General features: G+C 45.8%; 1 protein-coding gene across 1 annotated transcript in view; it reads left to right on the forward strand.

Annotated features, from left to right (window-relative positions):
• nsun3 (NOP2/Sun RNA methyltransferase 3) overlaps positions 1-21,490 on the forward strand; it is a 70,310-nt gene that overhangs the window by 41,363 nt on the left and 7,457 nt on the right. The window contains exon 5 of the mRNA XM_068040604.1: positions 7,654-7,775. Coding sequence (XP_067896705.1) covers positions 7,654-7,775 — 122 coding nt within the window. The remainder of the gene's footprint in view (positions 1-7,653; positions 7,776-21,490) is intronic.

Below are 21,490 nucleotides of genomic sequence, written 5' to 3' on the forward strand. Positions count from 1 at the left end.
TTAAGAAAGTTGCAATTAAAGTACAGTGCTCTGATCATACTGCTCCTTGAGTACTGTCTCCAGTTCTTGTTTCAAGAAACAAGACAGACATTTAAACTTGAGGCAGTGCAGAGAATATTCTTAGTTTCCCACATTACAACAGGGACGACATCTCAAAAGTACTTCATTGGCTTTAGATCTTCGTCCTGAGCCACGTTATAATTTTTGTCTTACATAGGAGGCCATTGAGACAATTTCAGAAAGATAAAGGCATGAAAAATTGATCTCACTATTAACCAAAACAACAAATGTGTATTTTTATGAAGAAGCTTTAAATTAAGACTAATTTATTGACTTGCTTTCTCTTCACTATGTTGGATGCTGATTTACTTAGATACCTGGCACTTTTTTCCTTGCACAAGTAGTCAATGTTTGCTGCACACTTGTGTAGCGGAGTATTCTGGTTAGATGTCCATCTGTCAGGAGTGATCTTGATCGCGCTCTCTCCCCCTCCTCTCGCTCTCTGTCTCTGTGTGTCTGTGTTCCACTCCCTCTCCCCCCGCTGCGTTCTCCCACCCTCCCGCTGCGTTCTCCCACCCCCCCGCCGCGTTCTCCCACCCCCCCGCCGCGTTCTCCCACCCCCCCGCCGCGTTCTCCCACCCCCCCGCCGCGTTCTCCCACCCCCCCGCCGCGTTCTCCCACCCCCCCGCCGCGTTCTCCCACCCCCCCGCCGCGTTCTCCCACCCCCCCGCCGCGTTCTCCCACCCCCCCGCCGCGTTCTCCCACCCCCCCGCCGCGTTCTCCCACCCCCCCGCCGCGTTCTCCCACCCCCCCGCCGCGTTCTCCCACCCCCCCGCCGCGTTCTCCCACCCCCCCGCCGCGTTCTCCCACCCCCCCGCCGCGTTCTCCCACCCCCCCGCCGCGTTCTCCCACCCCCCCGCCGCGTTCTCCCACCCCCCCGCCGCGTTCTCCCACCCCCCCGCCGCGTTCTCCCACCCCCCCGCCGCGTTCTCCCACCCCCCCGCCGCGTTCTCCCACCCCCCCGCCGCGTTCTCCCACCCCCCCGCCGCGTTCTCCCACCCCCCCGCCGCGTTCTCCCACCCCCCCGCCGCGTTCTCCCACCCCCCCGCCGCGTTCTCCCACCCCCCCGCCGCGTTCTCCCACCCCCCCGCCGCGTTCTGCCCCCCCCAGCCGCGTTCTGCCCCCCCAGCCGCGTTCTGCCCCCCCCAGCCGCGTTCTGCCCCCCCCAGCCGCGTTCTGCCCCCCCCAGCCGCGTTCTGCCCCCCCCAGCCGCGTTCTCCCCCACCCCAGCCGTGTTCTCCCCCCCCCACCCCCAAGCCGTGTTCTCCCCCCACCCCCAAGCCGTGTTCTCCCCCCACCCCAGCCGTGTTCTCCCCCCCCCCCCACCCCAGCCGTGTTCTCCCCCCCCCCCACCCCCAAGCCGTGTTCTCCCCCCACCCCAGCCGTGTTCTTCCCCCCCCCCCCCCCCCCCAGCCGTGTTCTCTCCCCGCCCCCGTCCGCCGTGTTCTCCCCTCCCATGTTCCCCCACCTCCCTTGCCCCCCCTGAGCTCTGGCACCACCCCCCCCGTGCACTTGTTCCCCCCCACTCCCCGTGTTCTCCCCACACCTCTGCGTTCCCCGCCCCCCACTGTAGTTCCCTTCCCACTCTGGTCCCGCCCCAAACTGTGGTTTCTCCCCCGCCCCCCCAGCCGTGTTCTCTCCTAACCCCCACCCCACCCCAACCGTGTTCTCCCCCCCTCCCCCTCTGTGCTCACCCCCCCCCTCTGTGCTCACCCCCCCCCACTGTGCTCACCCCCCCCCACTGTGCTCACCCCCCCCCACTGTGCTCACCCCCCCCCACTGTGCTCACCCCCCCCCACTGTGCTCACCCCCCCCCACTGTGCTCACCCCCCCCCACTGTGCTCACCCCCCCCCACTGTGCTCACCCCCCCCCACTGTGCTCACCCCCCCCCACTGTGCTCACCCCCCCCCACTGTGCTCACCCCCCCCCACTGTGCTCACCCCCCCCCACTGTGCTCACCCCCCCCCCACTGTGCTCACCCCCCCCCCACTGTGCTCACCCCCCCCCACTGTGCTCACCCCCCCCCCCCACTGTGCTCACCCCCCCCCCCACTGTGCTCACCCCCCCCCCACTGTGCTCACCCCCCCCCCCACTGTGCTCACCCCCCCCCACTGTGCTCACCCCCCCCCACTGTGCTCACCCCCCCCACTGTGCTCACTCCCTCCCACTGTGCTCACCCCCCCCCACTGTGCTCACCCCCCTCCACTGTGCTCACCCCCCTCCACTGTGCTCACCCCCCCCACTGTGCTCACCCCCCCCCCACTGTGCTCACCCCCCCCCCACTGTGCTCACCCCCCCCCACTGTGCTCACCCCCCCCCACTGTGCTCACCCCCCCCCCACTGTGCTCACCCCCCCCCACTGTGCTCACCCCCCCCCACTGTGCTCACCCCCCCCCACTGTGCTCACCCCCCCCCACTGTGCTCACCCCCCCCCACTGTGCTCACCCCCCCCCACTGTGCTCACCCCCCCCCACTGTGCTCACCCCCCCCCACTGTGCTCACCCCCCCCCACTGTGCTCACCCCCCCCACTGTGCTCACCCCCCCCACTGTGCTCACCCCCCCCACTGTGCTCACCCCCCCCACTGTGCTCACCCCCCCCACTGTGCTCACCCCCCCCACTGTGCTCACCCCCCCCCACTGTGCTCACCCCCCCCCACTGTGCTCACCCCCCCCCACTGTGCTCACCCCCCCCCACTGTGCTCACCCCCCCCCACTGTGCTCACCCCCCCCACTGTGCTCACCCCCCCCCCCACTGTGCTCACCCCCCCCACTGTGCTCACCCCCCCCACTGTGCTCACCCCCCCCCACAGTGCTCACCCCCCCCACAGTGCTCACCCCCCCCACTGTGCTCACCCCCCCCCCCACTGTGCTCACCCCCCCCCCCCACTGTGCTCACCCCCCCCCCACTGTGCTCACCCCCCCCCCACTGTGCTCACCCCCCTCTCTGTGCTCACCCCCCTCTCTGTGCTCACCCCCCCCTCTGTGCTCACCCCCCCCTCTGTGCTCACCCCCCCTCTGTGCTCACCCCCCCCCGTTCTGTGCTCACCCCCCCCCCGTTCTGTGCTCACCCCCCCCCCCCGTTCTGTGCTCACCCCCCCCCCCGTTCTGTGCTCACCCCCCCCCCCGTTCTGTGCTCACCCCCCCCCCCCGTTCTGTGCTCACCCCCCCCGTTCTGTGCTCACCCCCCCCCCCGTTCTGTGCTCACCCCCCCCCCGTTCTGTGCTCACCCCCCCCCCCGTTCTGTGCTCACCCCCCCCCCCGTTCTGTGCTCACCCCCCCCCCGTTCTGTGCTCACCCCCCCCCCCGTTCTGTGCTCACCCCCCCCCCCCATTCTGTGCGCACCCCCCCCCGTTCTGTGCGCACCCCCCCCCCGTTCTGTGCGCACCCCCCCCCCGTTCTGTGCGCACCCCCCCCCGTTCTGTGCTCACCCCCCCCCGTTCTGTGCTCACCCCCCCCCGTTCTGTGCTCACCCCCCCCCCGTTCTGTGCTCACCCCCCCCCGTTCTGTGCTCACCCCCCCCCGTTCTGTGCTCACCCCCCCCCGTTCTGTGCTCACCCCCCCCCCCCCGTTCTGTGCTCACCCCCCCCCGTTCTGTGCTCACCCCCCCCCCCGTTCTGTGCTCACCCCCCCCCCGTTCTGTGCTCACCCCCCCCCCGTTCTGTGCTCACCCCCACCTGTTCTGTGCTCACCCCCCCCCGTTCTGTGCTCACCCCCCCCCCCCCCGTTCTCTGCTCACCCCTCCCCCCCCCCCTCTGTGCTCGCCCTGTGGAGACCCTCCCCCCACTGTGGATCCCTCCCCCTCCCTGTGGATCCCCCCCTCCCTGTGTGTTTCACCCCTCCTTGTGTTCTCACTGCCACCCCCTCCGTATTATCGGCCACTTAATGGCCTCTTCCTGTCGCCGCTGTGATTGAACCAGTGGGGGAGGGGCGTCTCCGCCACGCGTGGCGATCACCCAGTAAAACCTCCCTGCGGACATGGGTGGTGGGGGTGGGCGTCTTCCTCTGTAAGCAATCTGTGGCTCACAGTGAGCCCCTACCAGGAAAAACTACACCTCCCTCAAACCCCCCCCCCCCCACACTAAATACCCACCCTTGCCAGGGCCTGCCAGTCTGTCCTCGGCAACTCCGCTTCACTTACCTGGGATCCAGGTTTCCAGCTCTGGTCTTGGGTCAAAGGCCTCTGCAGTATCGCCAGTGGCCACCACTTCCAGTTGAACTGCCAATGCTACTGAGCTGCCGGCCCTGCGATTGGTCGGCATCTCTTGGAGGCATGATCTCTGTCTTTAAAATGATGGGGTTCCCGTCACCAGCTGTTAATTGGCCGTAGCCATACAATCCTACCTGGGGAAGGGGGTTTGCTCTGAATGATAACCTCGTCTCTCCGGCCCAGTCCTGGGAGCCCTGCCGTTGGCACAAAATTCAGTCCAGTGAGTTTTATCATTTGATACTCTTGGTATACACCAAGTGTGTTAATGTTTGATTTTTTAAAGAAAGTTATATGTTGCCAAATTAGTAATTGCTTATAAACATGCGTTTTCCACTATATGGTGCATCGCTATTTAGCACTGAATTTATCTCATACTGGAGAGGGTAGTTATTCAAGAGTGATTCTCCTTGCAACTTACATATGGGATAAGTTTCATGTTTAATGACTAAAACATAGAATAAAATATTTTATTCTTTTCATGTGATGTGTATTGTCTAATCTTTAGCTTATCTCTGAAGTTTTTCCAAAGGACCAAAATTAGAAAATAGATGCAAAACTAGACTCCAAAATGATATTTTAATAATTTGTTTAGTGACTTTAGGGCAAGTTTGATTTCAATCATTGTATTTAAAGTCATACTTAAGTGCATGTGTGAGCAAAGCATTTCACTCATGTTCGCGGTATGTATTTTGAGCTAAAGATAACAAACTCGACACCAGATAGGTGAATACCTTTTTGCCTTATTTCCCATCCTTGTTGGTCTCACTTCTAAATTCCTTTTCAAATACCATTCCTGTGGCAGTCTCGACCTCATTTAAACTCCCTTTGTATTCCCCATGGTTGATCCATAATTGTTTCCCAATTTGGGACTAAAGTCAGTTGTTATTCTGGAACTAGATGATTTTCTGCATTCAGTTAACATCAGATTAAGTGCCAGACTTCCGTCTATATGTAAATATTACCATTGATTTTGTGTTGAATTTTTGAATATCCATGTTATATTGATTTTAGCCACATGGGGGTGCTCAGTTGTCAGGATTTACATCAACATTTCTGTTTGAGGGAAATGATGCTACTTCCTTGTCTGTGCACACAGTGCTTAACCCCTAAGTGTCTGGCACAAAACAATTAGATTTTTTTTGTTCTTTCATGGGATGTGAGTGCCGCTGACCAGGCTGCATTTGTTGCCCATCCCTTATTGCTCTTGAGAAGATGGTAGTGAGCCGATTCTTGAACTGCTGTAGTCCATCTGGTGTAGGTTCACCCACAGTGCTGGTAGGAAGCGAGTTCCTGGTTTTTGACTCAGCAACAGCGAAGGAACGGTAATATAGTTCCAAGTGAGGATGATGTGTGACTTGGAGGGGAACTCACAGATGATGTGGTTCCCATGCACCTGCTGCCCTTGTCCTTCTAGTTGGTAGAGTCTAAGCATGAATTACATGCAATTGGATTCTATTATTTTATAGTTTCATTAAAAATAATAACACTGCTTAATTTTTTTTGAATAGCAATATTGGCTTTCATTTAAGAACACTTTCAGATTAATTCTTCCCTGCTATTCGTTATTTGTAAATTACAAGAAATTAGCTTCCATCATTTTCATGAAACCTACAGTCTTAGCACAGATGATGCAGATACAACCACCCACCTCTGTACACCCCAATGTCTTTTCATAATTCTGTTGTCTACATTTTATTTTAGAAAAAGCCTAAGTACTGAAACTCAGAAATCAGACTGCTGGATTTTGTCAGGGGATGAGTTGAGTCCAGCACTGTCAGAAGTTGTACTTTTCTGGTATGTGTAAGCCACACCAGCAATGGCACTTGTTCTTTTGGGGAATATTGTGTCATGTGTGCCTCAAGTAATTGTTGTTACTGTCAGGAGAAAAATAAATCTTTATCATTGTCCCAACAGACAACCTATCAACCACAGCAGATCAAAGGTGCAGTTTCCCAAATGTCTGAACTCACATGTAACTCTTCGAACTTCTTCTGAGTAAATGCTTCATTGTCTGAGAGATGAGATTTGAAATTACTCCTCCAAATTCACCTTTTGCCTGTGGTTATTTTATTTTCTTCACAGTTATTTTTCTTCACAGGTCCTTTTTGATATCCCAGTTTTCTCTGTGATGTATCTGCTTATTTGGGTCACCGTGTTCACTTTTTGACAAATCTCCAGACATGTTTTATCCTGATTCACGTTTTATCCTGGGACACCTTGAAGTAGTGCTGATCATCTCAGTTTTTAGAATCTCACTGTTAATCCATGTAGCCATTTTCAGCAACTGTGCAGTTACAAATAAGTTTTGTTTGGTCTGCCGTTTTCATTGCATTTTTTTGAGGAGAGTGGTGTTACCAATTCTACAGCATGTTCAAATGCTCTTTACAACTATGGATTACTTTTCTGAAATGTAGTTACTATTATATAGGTAAACACTGCAGCAGTTTGTGCACAGTGAAATCTCACAAACCCCAAATGAATGAATGACTGACTGATCATTTATTTTTGGAGCTATTGGTTAAAGGAGGATTGTTGACAAAGTCACCTTCCTGACTACCTTCCTGCGTCTCATCATCAAATAGCACCATGGGAACATTTACATTCATCTGCACAGGCAGATGAGAGATCAGGTAAACATCTCAACCAAAAACTGGCCACCTTTGACAGTGCTGCATTCTCTCAGTACTGCCAAGGTCGGCAGCCTGTGACTCTGGAGCCGTAAGTGACTCTTTAACATCTCATTTGCAGCTCTCACCCTTTTCCAGTTGGATCACATTAAATCAAGAAAAGTGGGGATAAACGGCTAATCATTATGCTGTGCTTTGCAGTTTCAAATGATAATTTTACAAAAAGCATAATTGTGCTCTAAATAAAACGGAGTGGTATAACAACATCATGGTTATAGATAATGTCTTTGGTTCAAGGAATGGGTTATATGGTTGCGACCATCATTATTTCTAATATATCTGAGACGGTAATGTGTTCTGAATGTGCTATTAGATGCTTTTTTAAAATCACGAGAATCCATAGCTGTAAAAATTGTCTTAATTCTATGCATCTTGAGTTAAAGTTTGTTCTAAAGGTGACTTTGCTGACAAAATTAAAGTAAAAAAAATTCTATTGATCGTAAGAACTGTTATAAAATATAGCTGTTTCTTCAGGTAAAAAAAAAGATTGCCAACCCCTGGCCTAGTTTATGTGCTAAAGTTTGTACTGATACTTGAAACTTGCACCACCGAATTTAGATGAGTTTGCTGACAACTGAGCCAAGTTGACATTAAAATGGAAGGAGAAGGAGATTTTGATAAAAGACTGTCACCTAGACTTGTCCACTTTTTTTGGTTTATTTTTCTATTTTCTTACCAGGTTGTTTTGCTTTTTTAGGTGCTAGTTGATACGCCATGTTCAAATGACCGAAGTTGGTTGTTCTCCACTGATAGCCTTCAGGCTCACATCAGGATTACACAGAGGCATAATCTACCAGTTTTGCAGAGGCAATTACTCAGGTATGAGAGGAAAACCTTAAAGTCTGTTTGTGTTTTGCATTTTAAATGGAGACCTTGGTACTTTTTCATCTAGCAATTCTTATGTTGCTCTGGTAAACCAGTAGCCAATCTTAACCTTACTTATGCTTTCAATCCAAGAGACAAGGGTCTGCCCAGACTATTCTCTTTCATTTTGCTTTCAGAAGATGATGTGATGTGGTACCAGTTCACACAGTAGGTAGTTTATTACGTAATCATATGGTATTTATCTTAACTTAATCTCTAGGAATATAACTCAACAGATACTAAGGCATGCAATTTAATATTTGTACCATACGGCTGAGTACATTTATTTCTTGTGCCTCTTTTTCTTTTTGTTCAATTATATTTTTTAAGGTTTGATTTTATATTTATTTTAATCCTCAGAACTGTACAGAGTTCAAGTTAAAAATTTCTGTCAAAATGGATAATATTAACAACATGTTCCATTTGAATGTGTTACGACCAGGTGAGGAGGGGGGTCTCAGGCTCCCCTTTCGCCCCTTCTCTGATTTGACCACAACAGGATTTATCTTTTTTAACACTGTGATTGAACTCACCACCTCAGTGAGCACTTGTTCCTGTTCCCCTAATATAATTATAAATGAACCAATCAGACAGGTTTTCTTGAGTTTAAACAAGAAAGATGTAAGTTTATTAACCTTATCACTCTAAACCGATTAAAATTACTAAAATACGCAACGCATCCACACTCACATTCACACGAGAGGCACACACATACACAAATAGATTACAGAAGAAAAAAAGATAGAGTCCTTAATAAAAATGGAATTTAAATACTGAAGTTTAGTCCCAGAGTCCTTAGTGGAAGTGGTAGTCCTGAAGTCCTTGCTGGCCACACGTGGTTTGGAGTTGCTTCTCAGGTTCCGGAAGGCAGAAGAGAAGCTTTCTCCTTTTCCCCTGGTTGCTAACTGTAAGGATCTGTAGACTTATCTTCCTCTAGCTGCAGCTTGAGACTTCTCAGGATCTCTACTGGAGAGAGAGGAGGGATGTTCCTTTGCTGAATCTCAGTTACTGTCCGACTTCTGAGTCTCCACTCACAAATCTCCAGAGTGGCCCAAGCAGTCATGTGATGTGACCAGCTCTTTGTGTTTGAATCAGCATCTTCTGGAATGATCTTTGAAATTCAAGGCTGTTTAGACATACTTGGTAAGTGGGTCAATGGGTGTCAATGACTTTTGACGACCCCATTGATAAGGCTATCCCAGATAAGTGAATCAAAGAGCACCCCATTTTTCTGGCTAGGCAGCATAATCACATCTATCACCAGCCTGATTCTTTGTTTTTTTCATATGCAAATTGTGAGTGGCCATTTTGTTTGCTAGTTCTATTTTAATAATTACTTGTAACAGTGTGCAGTAAAAATCCACACGATGAAATTAATATCTCCATTTGGTATGTGGGGTTTCCGACACAAATGTCATTGCATCGATTCTTACATATGCTAAGTTGTTTGACCAACTTGATTGAATTTTTTGAAGTAACAAGGAAGATAGATGAGGTTGATGTGGTCGACATGGATTTTAACAAGGCTTTTGACAAGGTCCCACATGGCAAACTGGTTAAAAAAATAAAATCCCATGGGATCCAGGGAAATGCAGTAAGGTGGATACAAAATTGGCTCGGTGGCAGAAACAGAGGGTAATTGTTGCCGGCTATTTTAGCGACTGGAGAGCTGTTTCCAGTGGTGTTCCGCAGGGCTCAGTACCGGGTCCCCTGCTTTTTGTGGTGTATATTAACAATTTGGATGTAAATGTAGGGGCGTGATCAAGAATTTTGCAGATGACACAAAGATTGGCCTTGTGGTAGATAGCAAGGAGGATAGTTGTAGGCTGCAGGAAGATATTGATGATCTGGTCAGATGGGCAGAAAAATGGCAAATGGAATTCAACTTGGAGAAGTGTGAGATGATGCATTTGGGGAGGTCAAACAAGGCAAAGGAATACACGATTAATGGGAAAATACTGAGGAGTGTAGAGGAAGTAAGGGACCTTGAAGTGAATGTCCACAGATCCCTGAAGGTAACAGGACAGGTTGATAAGATGCTTAAGAAGGCATATAGAATCTTTTCCTTTATTAGCTGAGGTATAGAATATAAGAGCAGGGAGGTTATGCTGGAACTGTCTAACTCATTGGTTAGGTCATAACTTGAGTACTATGTGCAGTTCTGGTCACCTCATTACAGAAAGGATGTAGTTGAATCAGAGAGGGTACAGAGGAGATTTACGAGGATGTTGCCGGGACTGGAAAAATGCAGTTATGAGGAAAGATTGGATAGGCTGATGTTGTTCTCCTTGGAGCAGAGAAGGTTGAGGGGAGACCTTATTGAAATGTACAAAATTTTGAGGGGCCTGGATAGAGTGGAGGTGAAGGGTCTATTCACCTTAGCAGATAGCCCAGTGACGAGGGGGCATAGATTTAAAGTGATTGGTAGAAAAATTAGAGGAGAGATGAGGAAAAACTTTTTCACCCAGAGGGTGGTGATGGTCTGGAACTCACTGCCTGAAAGGGTAGTTGAGGCAGAGACCCTCAACTCATTCAAAAGGAGTCTGGATATGCACCTCAAGTGGCGTAAGCTGCAGGGCTACTGACCAAATGCTGGAAGGTGGGATTAGAATAGGTGGATCGTTTTTCAGCTGGCACAGACATGATGCGCCAAGTGGCCGCTTACTATTCCTTAAACTTTCTATGATTCTATGTTCTTTCAGATGGGGAGAAGGTAATGTTATTCCAAAAATATCTCTCTTAATCAGCATAGTATAATGATTTTATTACTTTTCTATATTTTTATAGCATATGAAATATATGAAAATGACACGATAAGACCAAATGGTTCATCAAGCCTGTTCCACAAAGTTGTGCTGCCTTATGCATCATGATATCATCGATTCCTACTTACCCAAAGCCATATTTATCTCCAGGGAGAAGCAGATTTTGATTATTTCTTCTTTTAATTGCAGTAGCTATCTTGTTCTAATTCAGTTACTGATTATAAAACACCAGCAGTGTGAAGTTTAAGTTGTGTAACTGGAATGAGGTGAAATAAGACAAGAACTAAACAGCATTATGTAAATTAATTTGCTTGTGAAAAATAACAGGAAAAATGTAGCAGGTCTTTAAGCAACAAGCAATAGCAATGAACCTGGATTTTGCAATAGAAATAACAGTGAGGCTAACAGTGCTCACAATTATGTGGAAATCAGACAGCAACTTCCAAGACTGCACATGCACAGTTGAACATGGAAATCAGAAATTTGCTGTCCGAGTTGCTCTGCTGCTTCAAAAGCTGTGCAAAAATGTTATCTCAACGAGAGCATTGAAATACATGGAATGGTGTGAAGTTGCTGTACTTGCCCCATAGATATGAACTAAACTTGCCCAAAATGTTGTGGCTTGTCCAATGCAGTGAAACTACCCTTTTAATGGTGTGATAAGTCTTAATTGTTGCCAAACAACCTCTCTGGCACTGAAAAATGTAACAACTGTGGAGCCGCATTCGTTCAGGTAATTATTGTTGAAGATTTTAAACATAATTTTTTTTTTTACTTTTTGTCCATTTTTCTCTCTCTTAATTCAGTCTTTCTTTCCAACTCCCTTTTTCACTCTCTCTACCTGATGTGTCGTTGAATTCAATATTCTCACCAACACTTCCTGATTCAGACTCTACAATACTCATTAACGATTCTTCATTCTGATTGGTTAAGGAGATATATAGTTGCCCTGTTCACACAAGTCTCAAATGCTCTGTAGAGGGTGCTGTGCCTTTTGGCTCTTTAATTTATAGTAAGTGTAAGAAAGTAATGATACTTTTAAAGTTTATTTTTAGGTTAATAAATTGGTATTAAAATTACATTGATAAATGCATTTTTTCACATTCTAACAGAATAGATGTAATGCAATATCAGTTCACTGTTCAGTACTCTAGTTGATTTTAGCTGACTTGATCAGACTTACTCCACATTTCTTCTTCATCCAGTGAAACTAGCACTGACACACAAAGTTTCAACTTGCGGAGTCATTTGTGGACGGAAGAATATGCAAGGAACCTTTACAAGGTTTATCCTCATCTTGTTTGACCCTGTGTTGAATTTTGTACTCCATGTCTGGCCCACTAAGGTAACATTCATCCACAAGCAGAACATTGCATATTTATGCACATTCCTTCTGCTGTCAAAAACCTAAGCCGCCACCTTATCAACTCGAGGATCAACTCCATTACCCCATATCTTTTCAAAGCTGTACTGGTTTCCTGTACCTCAGCAATTTATTTCAAGATCTTTATCCTTAGCTTTAGATCCCACTTTGTCCTCTTTCCAACTTACCTGAGCGATCTTATCCAGCCATATATCTTTACATTCTGTACTCCTCTGGTTCCAAATTACATGACTTCCTTCTCTTCAGCTGTACCATTGAAGACCATTCAGAATGCTACGATCCTCCGGAATGCTTTCCTAAAGCCACTTCACTTGAAACCTCCTTGTCTTCCAAAGTCCCTATAAAACCTATGTCTTTGGCCTTTTTTCAGTCTCCCCCCTCTAAATATAAATTTCCTCCTTTCACTACTTGGTGTCCATCTCTTCAGCTTGAACGAGGTGTTCCTTTATGCGAGGAGTGCTATGTAAATGCGATTTGTTGTTGCCATCTTTGTGCAGGGGGTAAATGATTTCCATTTCTGGTGGAGAATAGTCATAAAATTACTGGAAAGAAATGGGTATAAAAGGTTAGCTGAGTTTTTCTAATTGCCTTCAATTTCTCCATCTCTAACTTGTCGTTGAGAAAATGTAACCGAAATTTTTATTTGGATTAAACTTTTAAAAATAAAGACTGAATGAAGAATCCTGCATTATACTTAACCCATATTGAATATTATCTGGGAGTACAGGATGCTGATACTGGGTGCAAAGAGTGATGCTTTTCACCTTGAAGACCAAAAATGTCACCAAAAACATTTTAAAATTAAGAATGTCAGAAATGCATGTCTATTTTACAATTTTTTTTGCATACAAACATACGAATTAGGAGCAGACGTAGGCCACTCAGCCTCCGAGCCTGCTCCACCATTTAGTAAGATCGTGGCTAAACTGATTACTCCACATTTCTACCTACCCCCGATAACCTTCCACCCCCTTGCTTATCAAGAATCTATGTACCTCTGCCTTAAAAATATTCAAAGACTGTGCTTCCACCGCCTTTTGAGAAAGAGAATTCCAAAGAGTCCATGGTACAATTTAAGCTTGTTATGGAGAAAGAAATAGACAAGTTGCAAAAAAAGTTTTTGGATTGGGGGAGAGCGAATTTTAGTAAAATAAGGCAGGATCTGGCCAAGGTAGACTGGAAAGAGTTACTTATCGGGAAATCTACAGAAGAGCAGTGGGGGGCATTCAAAAAGGAAACGGGGAAGGTACAGGCCCAACATGTTGCCACTAGGGTAATAGGTAGGAGCAACAAGCCCAGAGAACCATGGATGACCAGAAACATTCAGGGTACGATGAGAAGGAAAAGAGAGGCTTTTAGCAAATACAAGAAGAGCAAATCAATGGAAGCATTAGTGGAGTACAGAAAGTGTAGGATGGAGCTCAAGAAAGCAATTAAGAGAGCAAAGAAGGGATATGAGAAAGCTCTGGCTGGTAAAAGTAGGGAAAATCCCAAGATATTCTATAAATATATCAATGGGAAAAGGATAACCAGGGAAAGAGTAGGACCCATTAGGGACCAAGGGGGATAATTGTGGGTGGAGCCAGAGGACATTGGTAGGGTGTTGAACAAATACTTCACATCTGTCTTCACCCAAGAGAAAGAGGATGTAGATATGGAACTTAGAGAGAGAGACTGTGAGGTTCTTGAGCAAATTGTCATAGGGAGTGACGAGGTTTTGGTAGGCTTAAAAGTGGACAAATCTCCAGGTCTGGACGATTTGTGTCCCAGGATGCTGTGGGAGGCGAGGGTGGAGATTGCAGGGGCTCTGACCCTAATTTTTAATTCCTCTCTGGCCACGGGGGAGGTGCCAGAGGACTGGAGAACAGCTATTGTGGTCCCACTATTTAAGAAAGGTTGTAGAGATAAGCCAGGGAACTACAGACCAGTGAGTCTCACGTCAGTGGTAGGGAAACTATTGGAGAAAATTCTGAAGGAGAGAATGTATCTCCACTTGGAGAGGCAAAATTTGATTCGGAATAGTCAGCATGGCTTTGTCAGAGGGAGGTCATGCCTAACAAATTTGATTGAATTTTTTGAGCATGTGACCAGGTGTGTAGATGAGGGTCGTGCAGTTGATATAGTTTACATGGATTTCAGCAAAGCCTTTGACAAGGTCCCACATGGGAGACTTATCAAGAAAGCAAATGCACATGGGATACAAGGTAACTTGATAAGGTGGATTCAAAATTGGCTTAGCTGTAGGAGACAGAGACTGATGACAGACGGCTGTTTTAGTGACTTGAAGCCAGTGTCCAGTGGTGAACCACAGGGATCTGTGCTGGGTCCCCTATTGTTTGTCATTTATATAAACGACATAGATGACTATGTGGGGGGTAGGATCTGTAAGTTCACGGATGACACAAAGATTGGCTGAGTGGTTAACAGTGAGGTGGAGTGTCTTAGGTTACAGGAAGATATAGACGGGATGGTCAAATGGGCAGAAAAGTGGCAGATGGAATTTAATGCTGAAAAGTGTGAGATGATGCACTTTGGAAGGAGTAATGTGACACGGAAGTATTCAATGAATGGCCTGACATTGGGAAGTTCCGAGGAACAAAGGGACCTTGGCGTGTTTGTCCATAGATCTCTGAAGGCAGAAGGGCAGGTTAATAGGGTGGTGAAAAAGGCATATGGGACACTTGCCTTTATCAATCGAGGCATAGATTACAAAATCAGGGAGGTCATGTTGGAGTTGTACAGAACTTTGGTAAGGCCACAGCTGGAGTACTGTGTGCAATTCTGGTTGCCACATTATAGGAAGGATGTGATTGCATTGGAGGGGGTGCAGAGGCGATTCACCAGGATGTTGCCTGGGATGGAACATTTAAGCTATGAAGAGAGGTTGGATAGGCTTGCGTTGTTTTCGCTGGCGCAGAGAAGACTGAGGGATGACCTGATCGGGGTGTACAAGATTATGAGGGGCATGGACAGGGTGGATAGGGAGCAGCTGTTCCCCTTAGTTGAAGGGTCAGTTACGAGTGGTCACAAGTTTAAGGCGAGGGGCGGGAGGTTTAAGGAGGATTTGAGGAAGAACTTTTTTACCCAGAGGGTGGTGACAGTCTGGAATGCCCTGCCTGGGAGGGTGGTAGAGGCAGGTTGCCTCACATCCTTTAAAAAGTACCTGGATGAGCACTTGGCACATAATAACATTCAAGTCTATGGGCCAAGTGCTGGCAAATGGGATTAGGTAGACAGGTCAGGTGTTTTAATGCATCGGTGCAGATTCGATGGGCCGAAGGGCCTCTTCACTGTATTATTCTGTGATTCTGTGAGTCACGACCCTCTGAGAAAATGTTTTTCCTCATCTCTGTCTTAAATAGGCAACCCCTTATTTTTAAACACTGACCCTTAGTTTGAGATTCTCCCACAAGGAGAAACATCCTTTCCAGATCCACCCTGTCAAGACCCCTCAGGATCTTATATGTTTCAATCAAGTTGCCTCTCACTCTTCTAAATTCCAACAGATACAAGCCTAGCCTGTCCAGTCTTTCCTTGTAAGACAGCCCGCCCATTCCAGGTATTAGTCTAGTAAACCTTCTCTGTACTGCCTCCAATGCATTTACATCCTTCCTTAAATAAGGAAACCGGTACTGTACACAGTACTCCAGGTGAGTTTCACCAATGCCCTGTATAGCTGAAGCATAACCTCCCGACTTGTGTATTCAATTCCCCTCATGATAAATGATAACATTCTATTAGCTTTCCTAATTACGTGCTGTACCTGCATACTAACCTTTTGCAATTCATGCACTGGGACAGCCAGATCCCTCTGCATCTTAGAGCTCTGCAATCTCTCACCATTTAGATAATATGCTTTTTTATTCTTTCTGCCAAAGTGGACAATTTCACACTTTCCCACATTATATTCCATTTGCCAGGTCTTTGCCCACTCACATAACCTATCTATATCCCTTTGTAGCCTCCTCATGTCCTCTTCACAAGTTACTTTCCTACCTATTTCCTAGCAAATTTAGCAACCAAACCTTCGGTCCCTTCATCTAAGTCATTTATATAAATTGTAAAAAGTTGAGGCCCCAGCACAAATCCCTGTGGCACACCACTCATTACATCTTGCCAACAAGAAAATGACTATTTATGCCTACTCTCTGTTTCCTGTTAGCTAGCCAATCTTCTAACCATGCTAATATGTTACCCCCTACACCATGAGCTTTTATTTTCTGCAATAACCTTTGATGTGGCACTTTATCAAATGCCTTCTGGAAATCGTATTACAACACATCCACCGGTTCCCCTTTATCCACAGCACATGTAACTCCCTCAAAGAACTCCAATAAATTGGTTAAACATGATTTCCTTTCACAAAACTATGTTGACTCTGCCTGATTACCTTGAATTTTTCTAAATGTCCTGCTATACCATCTTTAATAATAGCTTCTAACATTTTCCCTAAGACAGATGTTAAGCTAACTGGCCTGTAGTTTCCTGCTTTCTGTCTCCCTTTTTGAATAAAGGAGTTACATTCGCTATTTTCCAATCTAATGGAACCTTCCCCGAATCTGGGGAATTTTGGAAAATTAAAACTATCGCATCAACTATCTCACTAGCCACTTCTTTTAACACCCTAGGATGACGTCCATCAGGACCCGGGGGCTTGTCAGCCTGCAGCTCCGACATGTGGCTCTCTTTTCTCTAATATCTTAGGTTTTACCAAATGGAACTGATGTGTTGTGACTTTTCAAACAACGTGGCACTCACCCTCTGTATGGAATGAAAATGGAGCAGACTGGCTCTTCATTTTGTAAATCTATTTATCATTAGTAGAATTAAGTTGATGTTTACATAATACTTTGCACGTAAAACAGCTTGCAGAGACTATTGATAGAAATGTACAATTAGCTAATTGATAACAGTACTGGTGCTGTACTCCTCAGCTATTATCAATTAACTAATTGTACATTCTATCAGTAGGCTCTACAGGAATACATTCTTTGAGGAATACCCATTACTTACTTTGCCTAACAAAAGCCACAAAATTAAATCCATAAGTCATAGCATCACAGAATAGTCCATTGACCCTAGTTGGCTCATATGAAAAGCAATCCAGTTAGTCCCACTCTCTGGTTATAGAATCATACAATAGTACAGCACAAAAGGAGGCCAATTTGGCCTATAGTGTCTATGGTGTTCACATACATACAGCAGAAGAGCAAGGTTTGCCTAGAGGCTAGAACAGGTTTGATAAAAAGCCAAAATCTAGTGCACAACCTGTAAATATTCCAGTTTTAAATATAAGCAATCACTATCAATTAGTCCACAGCAGACCTCAGACATGAGACAGGGAACACCCATACCGGTGGCAAACTTGAGAAAACTATTATGATGGCAGATAAGCCAATTATGACAAATGCAAAATAAATCTTTTGATTTTACTTTTGAATATATTCTTGAATATTCTGAAGTTATCGTTGGTTTCTTTTTAATGACTTAAATGCGTGGTAGCTTGTAGTGTTTAACCAAGGTAGTGGTCATGGTTATTGTTAATGTCATTAGATAACATGCCAAAATATGACAAATTTAATAGCATTGTCCACATCTCCAAGCAATTTCTGATGACTGACTGAAGATGTTACTGGCAGCAAATTTAAAGAACTCAGAATAACTTCACTGGAATGCAATTTGCAATGTAGATGTCTTCTTTCTTTTGGGCCTCCTTATCTCGAGAGACAATGGATACGCGCCTGGAGGTGGTCAGTGGTTTGTGAAGCAGCGCCTGGAGTGGCTATAAAGGCCAATTCTGGAGTGACAGGCTCTTCCACAGGTGCTGCAGAGAAATTTGTTTGTTGGGGCTGTTGCACAGTTGGCTCTCCCCTTGCGCCTCTGTCTTTTTTCCTGCCAACTACTAAGTCTCTTCGACTCGCCACAATTTAGCCCTGTCTTTATGGCTGCCCGCCAGCTCTGGCGAACGCTGGCAACTGACTCCCACGACTTGTGATCAATGTCACACGATTTCATGTCGCGTTTGCAGACGTCTTTATAACGGAGACATGGACGGCCGGTGGGTCTGATACCAGTGGCGAGCTCGCTGTACAATGTGTCTTTGGGGATCCTGCCATCTTCCATGCGGCTCACATGGCCAAGCCATCTCAAGCGCCGCTGACTCAGTAGTGTGTATAAGCTGGGGGTGTTGGCCGCTTCAAGGACTTCTGTGTTGGAGATATAGTCCTGCCACCTGATGCCAAGTATTCTCCGAAGGCAGCGAAGATGGAATGAATTGAGACGTCGCTCTTGGCTGGCATACGTTGTCCAGGCCTCGCTGCCGTAGAGCAAGGTACTGAGGACACAGGCCTGATACACTCGGACTTTTGTGTTCCGTGTCAGTGCGCCATTTTCCCACACTCTCTTGGCCAGTCTGGACATAGCAGTGGAAGCCTTACCCATGCGCTTCACTGGAATGCAATTTGCAATGTAGATGTCTAAATCTCTAGAAACCATGTTAACTTGTTTGTCATCACATATGTGAACAATTGTGCCTTATATCCTATTTGTACAGCAATTGGATAGCTTTTAAAATACATAAAGCATATAAGGAACTATTAGTTCACTGTTGAACTAACATAAGGGTATATTTTTGTTTTCACCACTTGGGCAGAGTGGAATGCCAACCTATGCAACCTATGTAGATTATATATAACATTTGTATTCTATTGACATCAAAGGAATAAAAATTAGGTGGGTTCTCTAAAGTATGGTGGGGGGGCAGGGGGGACAATCCACCCTGCCTCATTGCTAACCAGGCAGTGAAGAGAAAAATCTACTCCATTCAGAGGATTCTAAGTTTGAATCTCACCAATGACTGGCAGTTGAACTCATTTAGCCTCTGCAAGCAAGGTAAGCCACTTTGCAGCAAAGCTTTGCTAGCTGGCCTTCATCTGATGATGGTGCTATCTTTCCCTATGTGGAGAAGCATTCAATGTGCAATCATTCAGAAGTCTTTATCTCAAGGCTGAAGAGGTTCAAAATTTAGATGTAACAAAATTGAATTAAAATCAGCTCCTTACATGGTTATACTATGGATGTTTCTGTCATTTGTGCAGCGAGATAACCATTGTGCATTTTTGATTGGTTATCTTTGCAAACTAAAATGACTGACATGTATAAAAGCAGCACCTCACTATGCAGTGATTCGAGATGAAACACTTCCATGTGAGAAAGTTCTGTGTTTGAGTTACTCCCTTATGCTTTCAGCCTTATAGGTTCTCTCTCCCTGTCTGTTACAAATATTAGTTCCCCTTGGATCCATGCAAGATATTCTTTTGGGTTCAGTGACAGCGGTCACTGCTGTGGCTGGATCTCACATTCCCTACCATCAGGAGTATAGTTTTACTGCCCAATTCTTAGTTAAGCAATTGAGTGATCTGGGGTTACTAAAGATTGTGACCTCATATGCTTTCATATGCATATTCTTATCATTTTGAAGGTTGACTGAGCACCAACAAAGTGCTTTATTTGTAGATAAAATAAATGATGAGCAGTATATAGTTTCTCAGTGTATTCAACCAATAAGGGGAGTAACTCAAACACAGAACTTTCTCACATGGAAGTGTTTCATCTCGAATCACTGCATAGTGAGGTGCTGCTTTTATACATGTCAGTCATTTTAGTTTGCAAAGATAACCAATCAAAAATGCACAATGGTTATCTCGCTGCACAAATGACAGAAACATCCATAGTATAACCATGTAAGGAGCTGATTTTAATTCAATTTTGTTACATCTAAATTTTGAACCTCTTCAGCCTTGAGATAAAGACTTCTGAATGATTGCACATTGAATGCTTCTCCACATAGGGAAAGATAGCACCATCATCAGATGAAAGCCAGCTAGCAAAGCTTTGCTGCAAAGTGGCTTACCTTGCTTGCAGAGGCTAAATGAGTTCAACTGCCAGTCATTGGTGAGATTCAAACTTAGAATCCTCTGAATGGAGTAGATTTTTCTCTTCACTGCCTGGTTAGCAATGAGGCAGGGTGGATTGTCCCCCCACTTTAGAGAACTCACCTGATTTTTATTCCTTTGAAGTCAATAGAATACAATCATGGGTTTGTTTTGAGGTTAGGAAAGAACGTTGCCGGGGCCTGCAAACCTCAAAGTGCGAGTGCGGTGGTGCAGGAGGGGTTTAGGAGACTCAGGCCAGGGAGAGATGTGGGGGTGGGGGGCGGGTGCAGTGTTTTGCCTGGAATTTGAAGTCGGGAGTGAGGTCGAGGATCTTGGGACCAGAAGCAATGGTGATTAGGGTGACTTTTTGTTTCATTCTATGCTGTTTAGCATTGGTTTTTCCAGAGGCAATTGGTACTGATGCTGGCTGCCTCAGGCATAAGCCAGAGTTGTAAGAGGGATAGGCATTAGGCCACTGACATGCACATAATGGGGCCGAGTGCCTGCTTCTGACATGGGTAAAGGACACCTCTTGTTTGCATTCGGCATGGCCCACACCAGAATTGTGCTTACATGGTCCAGATGCTCTTTTGGACACAACTCCATTCACTGAAAACCTGGGTGCTACAAAGCCGACTTTTGAGCTCATAATTTCCCCCAATTTTTTTTTCTTTAATTCTTAAAGCTGCATGTGGTAGAATTGATTATAAAGTCATTGCAATATACACAACAGTTGATGTGTGACACCATTTTTTAGTCAATTGTCTACAATTCTTATGCATTATTTTGTGCATTCATCAAACTGCATCATTATATATCTTAGCTTTATTGAATACTAGCCAATAAATGTTATACCCTGTCTTATTCACATCAAAATTTCTTTGCTTCTCCAGTGAACAAATTGGCAATTTACATCTTGCTTAACTTGCACATTTATTCTACTGAAATGAGATTACAGCAAGCATGCCACACATTACTGTGCAAATAGATTGACAAAAATTATTTACATGGAGGTGCTAATGTAGGAGAAGTGGTGAGAATTCTAACATTTCATGTTGTCTTAAGTGAAGTTAAATGCATGGTCAATATTCTGTAAGAAGGAAATTGAAATCCTGAGTGGGTAAACTGTAATGTTTGAATTACGGTTACACTTCTGAGCTCTTCTGAGTAACTGGATCAGGAATTCATAGTGTATAATTAGAATGAGTGATAAATATTGTGAATATGAATTCTGTACTCAGATCAAATCATCTTTAATTGCTTGCAGCTTGTTTGCAAATTCTTCCCTTCACCATCAGGTGGCACTGTTGATATAGCTTAAAGAACTTTTCTTGCTGACGAATTAGTGGAGGTGAAAATAGCCAAAACTAGCTTATGTTCATTGTGGTCAAATTATTTTAAAGCAACTATAAACCATTAAATATAGCAGGTATACAATGATGTGTATAACTATTACACAAGTTAAAGTAGATATGAAAATTGTTGAAAATAATTAGCTGCTTCCTGGTGGGTTGGACATGCAACTTTATTTTTGGTAAATTGAACACTGTTGTCATTTTCAGTTATATTCAAAGATCTGTCACTAAA

Source organism: Heterodontus francisci, chromosome 10, assembly GCF_036365525.1.
Source record: "Heterodontus francisci isolate sHetFra1 chromosome 10, sHetFra1.hap1, whole genome shotgun sequence".
Classification (NCBI taxonomy): Eukaryota; Metazoa; Chordata; class Chondrichthyes; order Heterodontiformes; family Heterodontidae; genus Heterodontus; species Heterodontus francisci.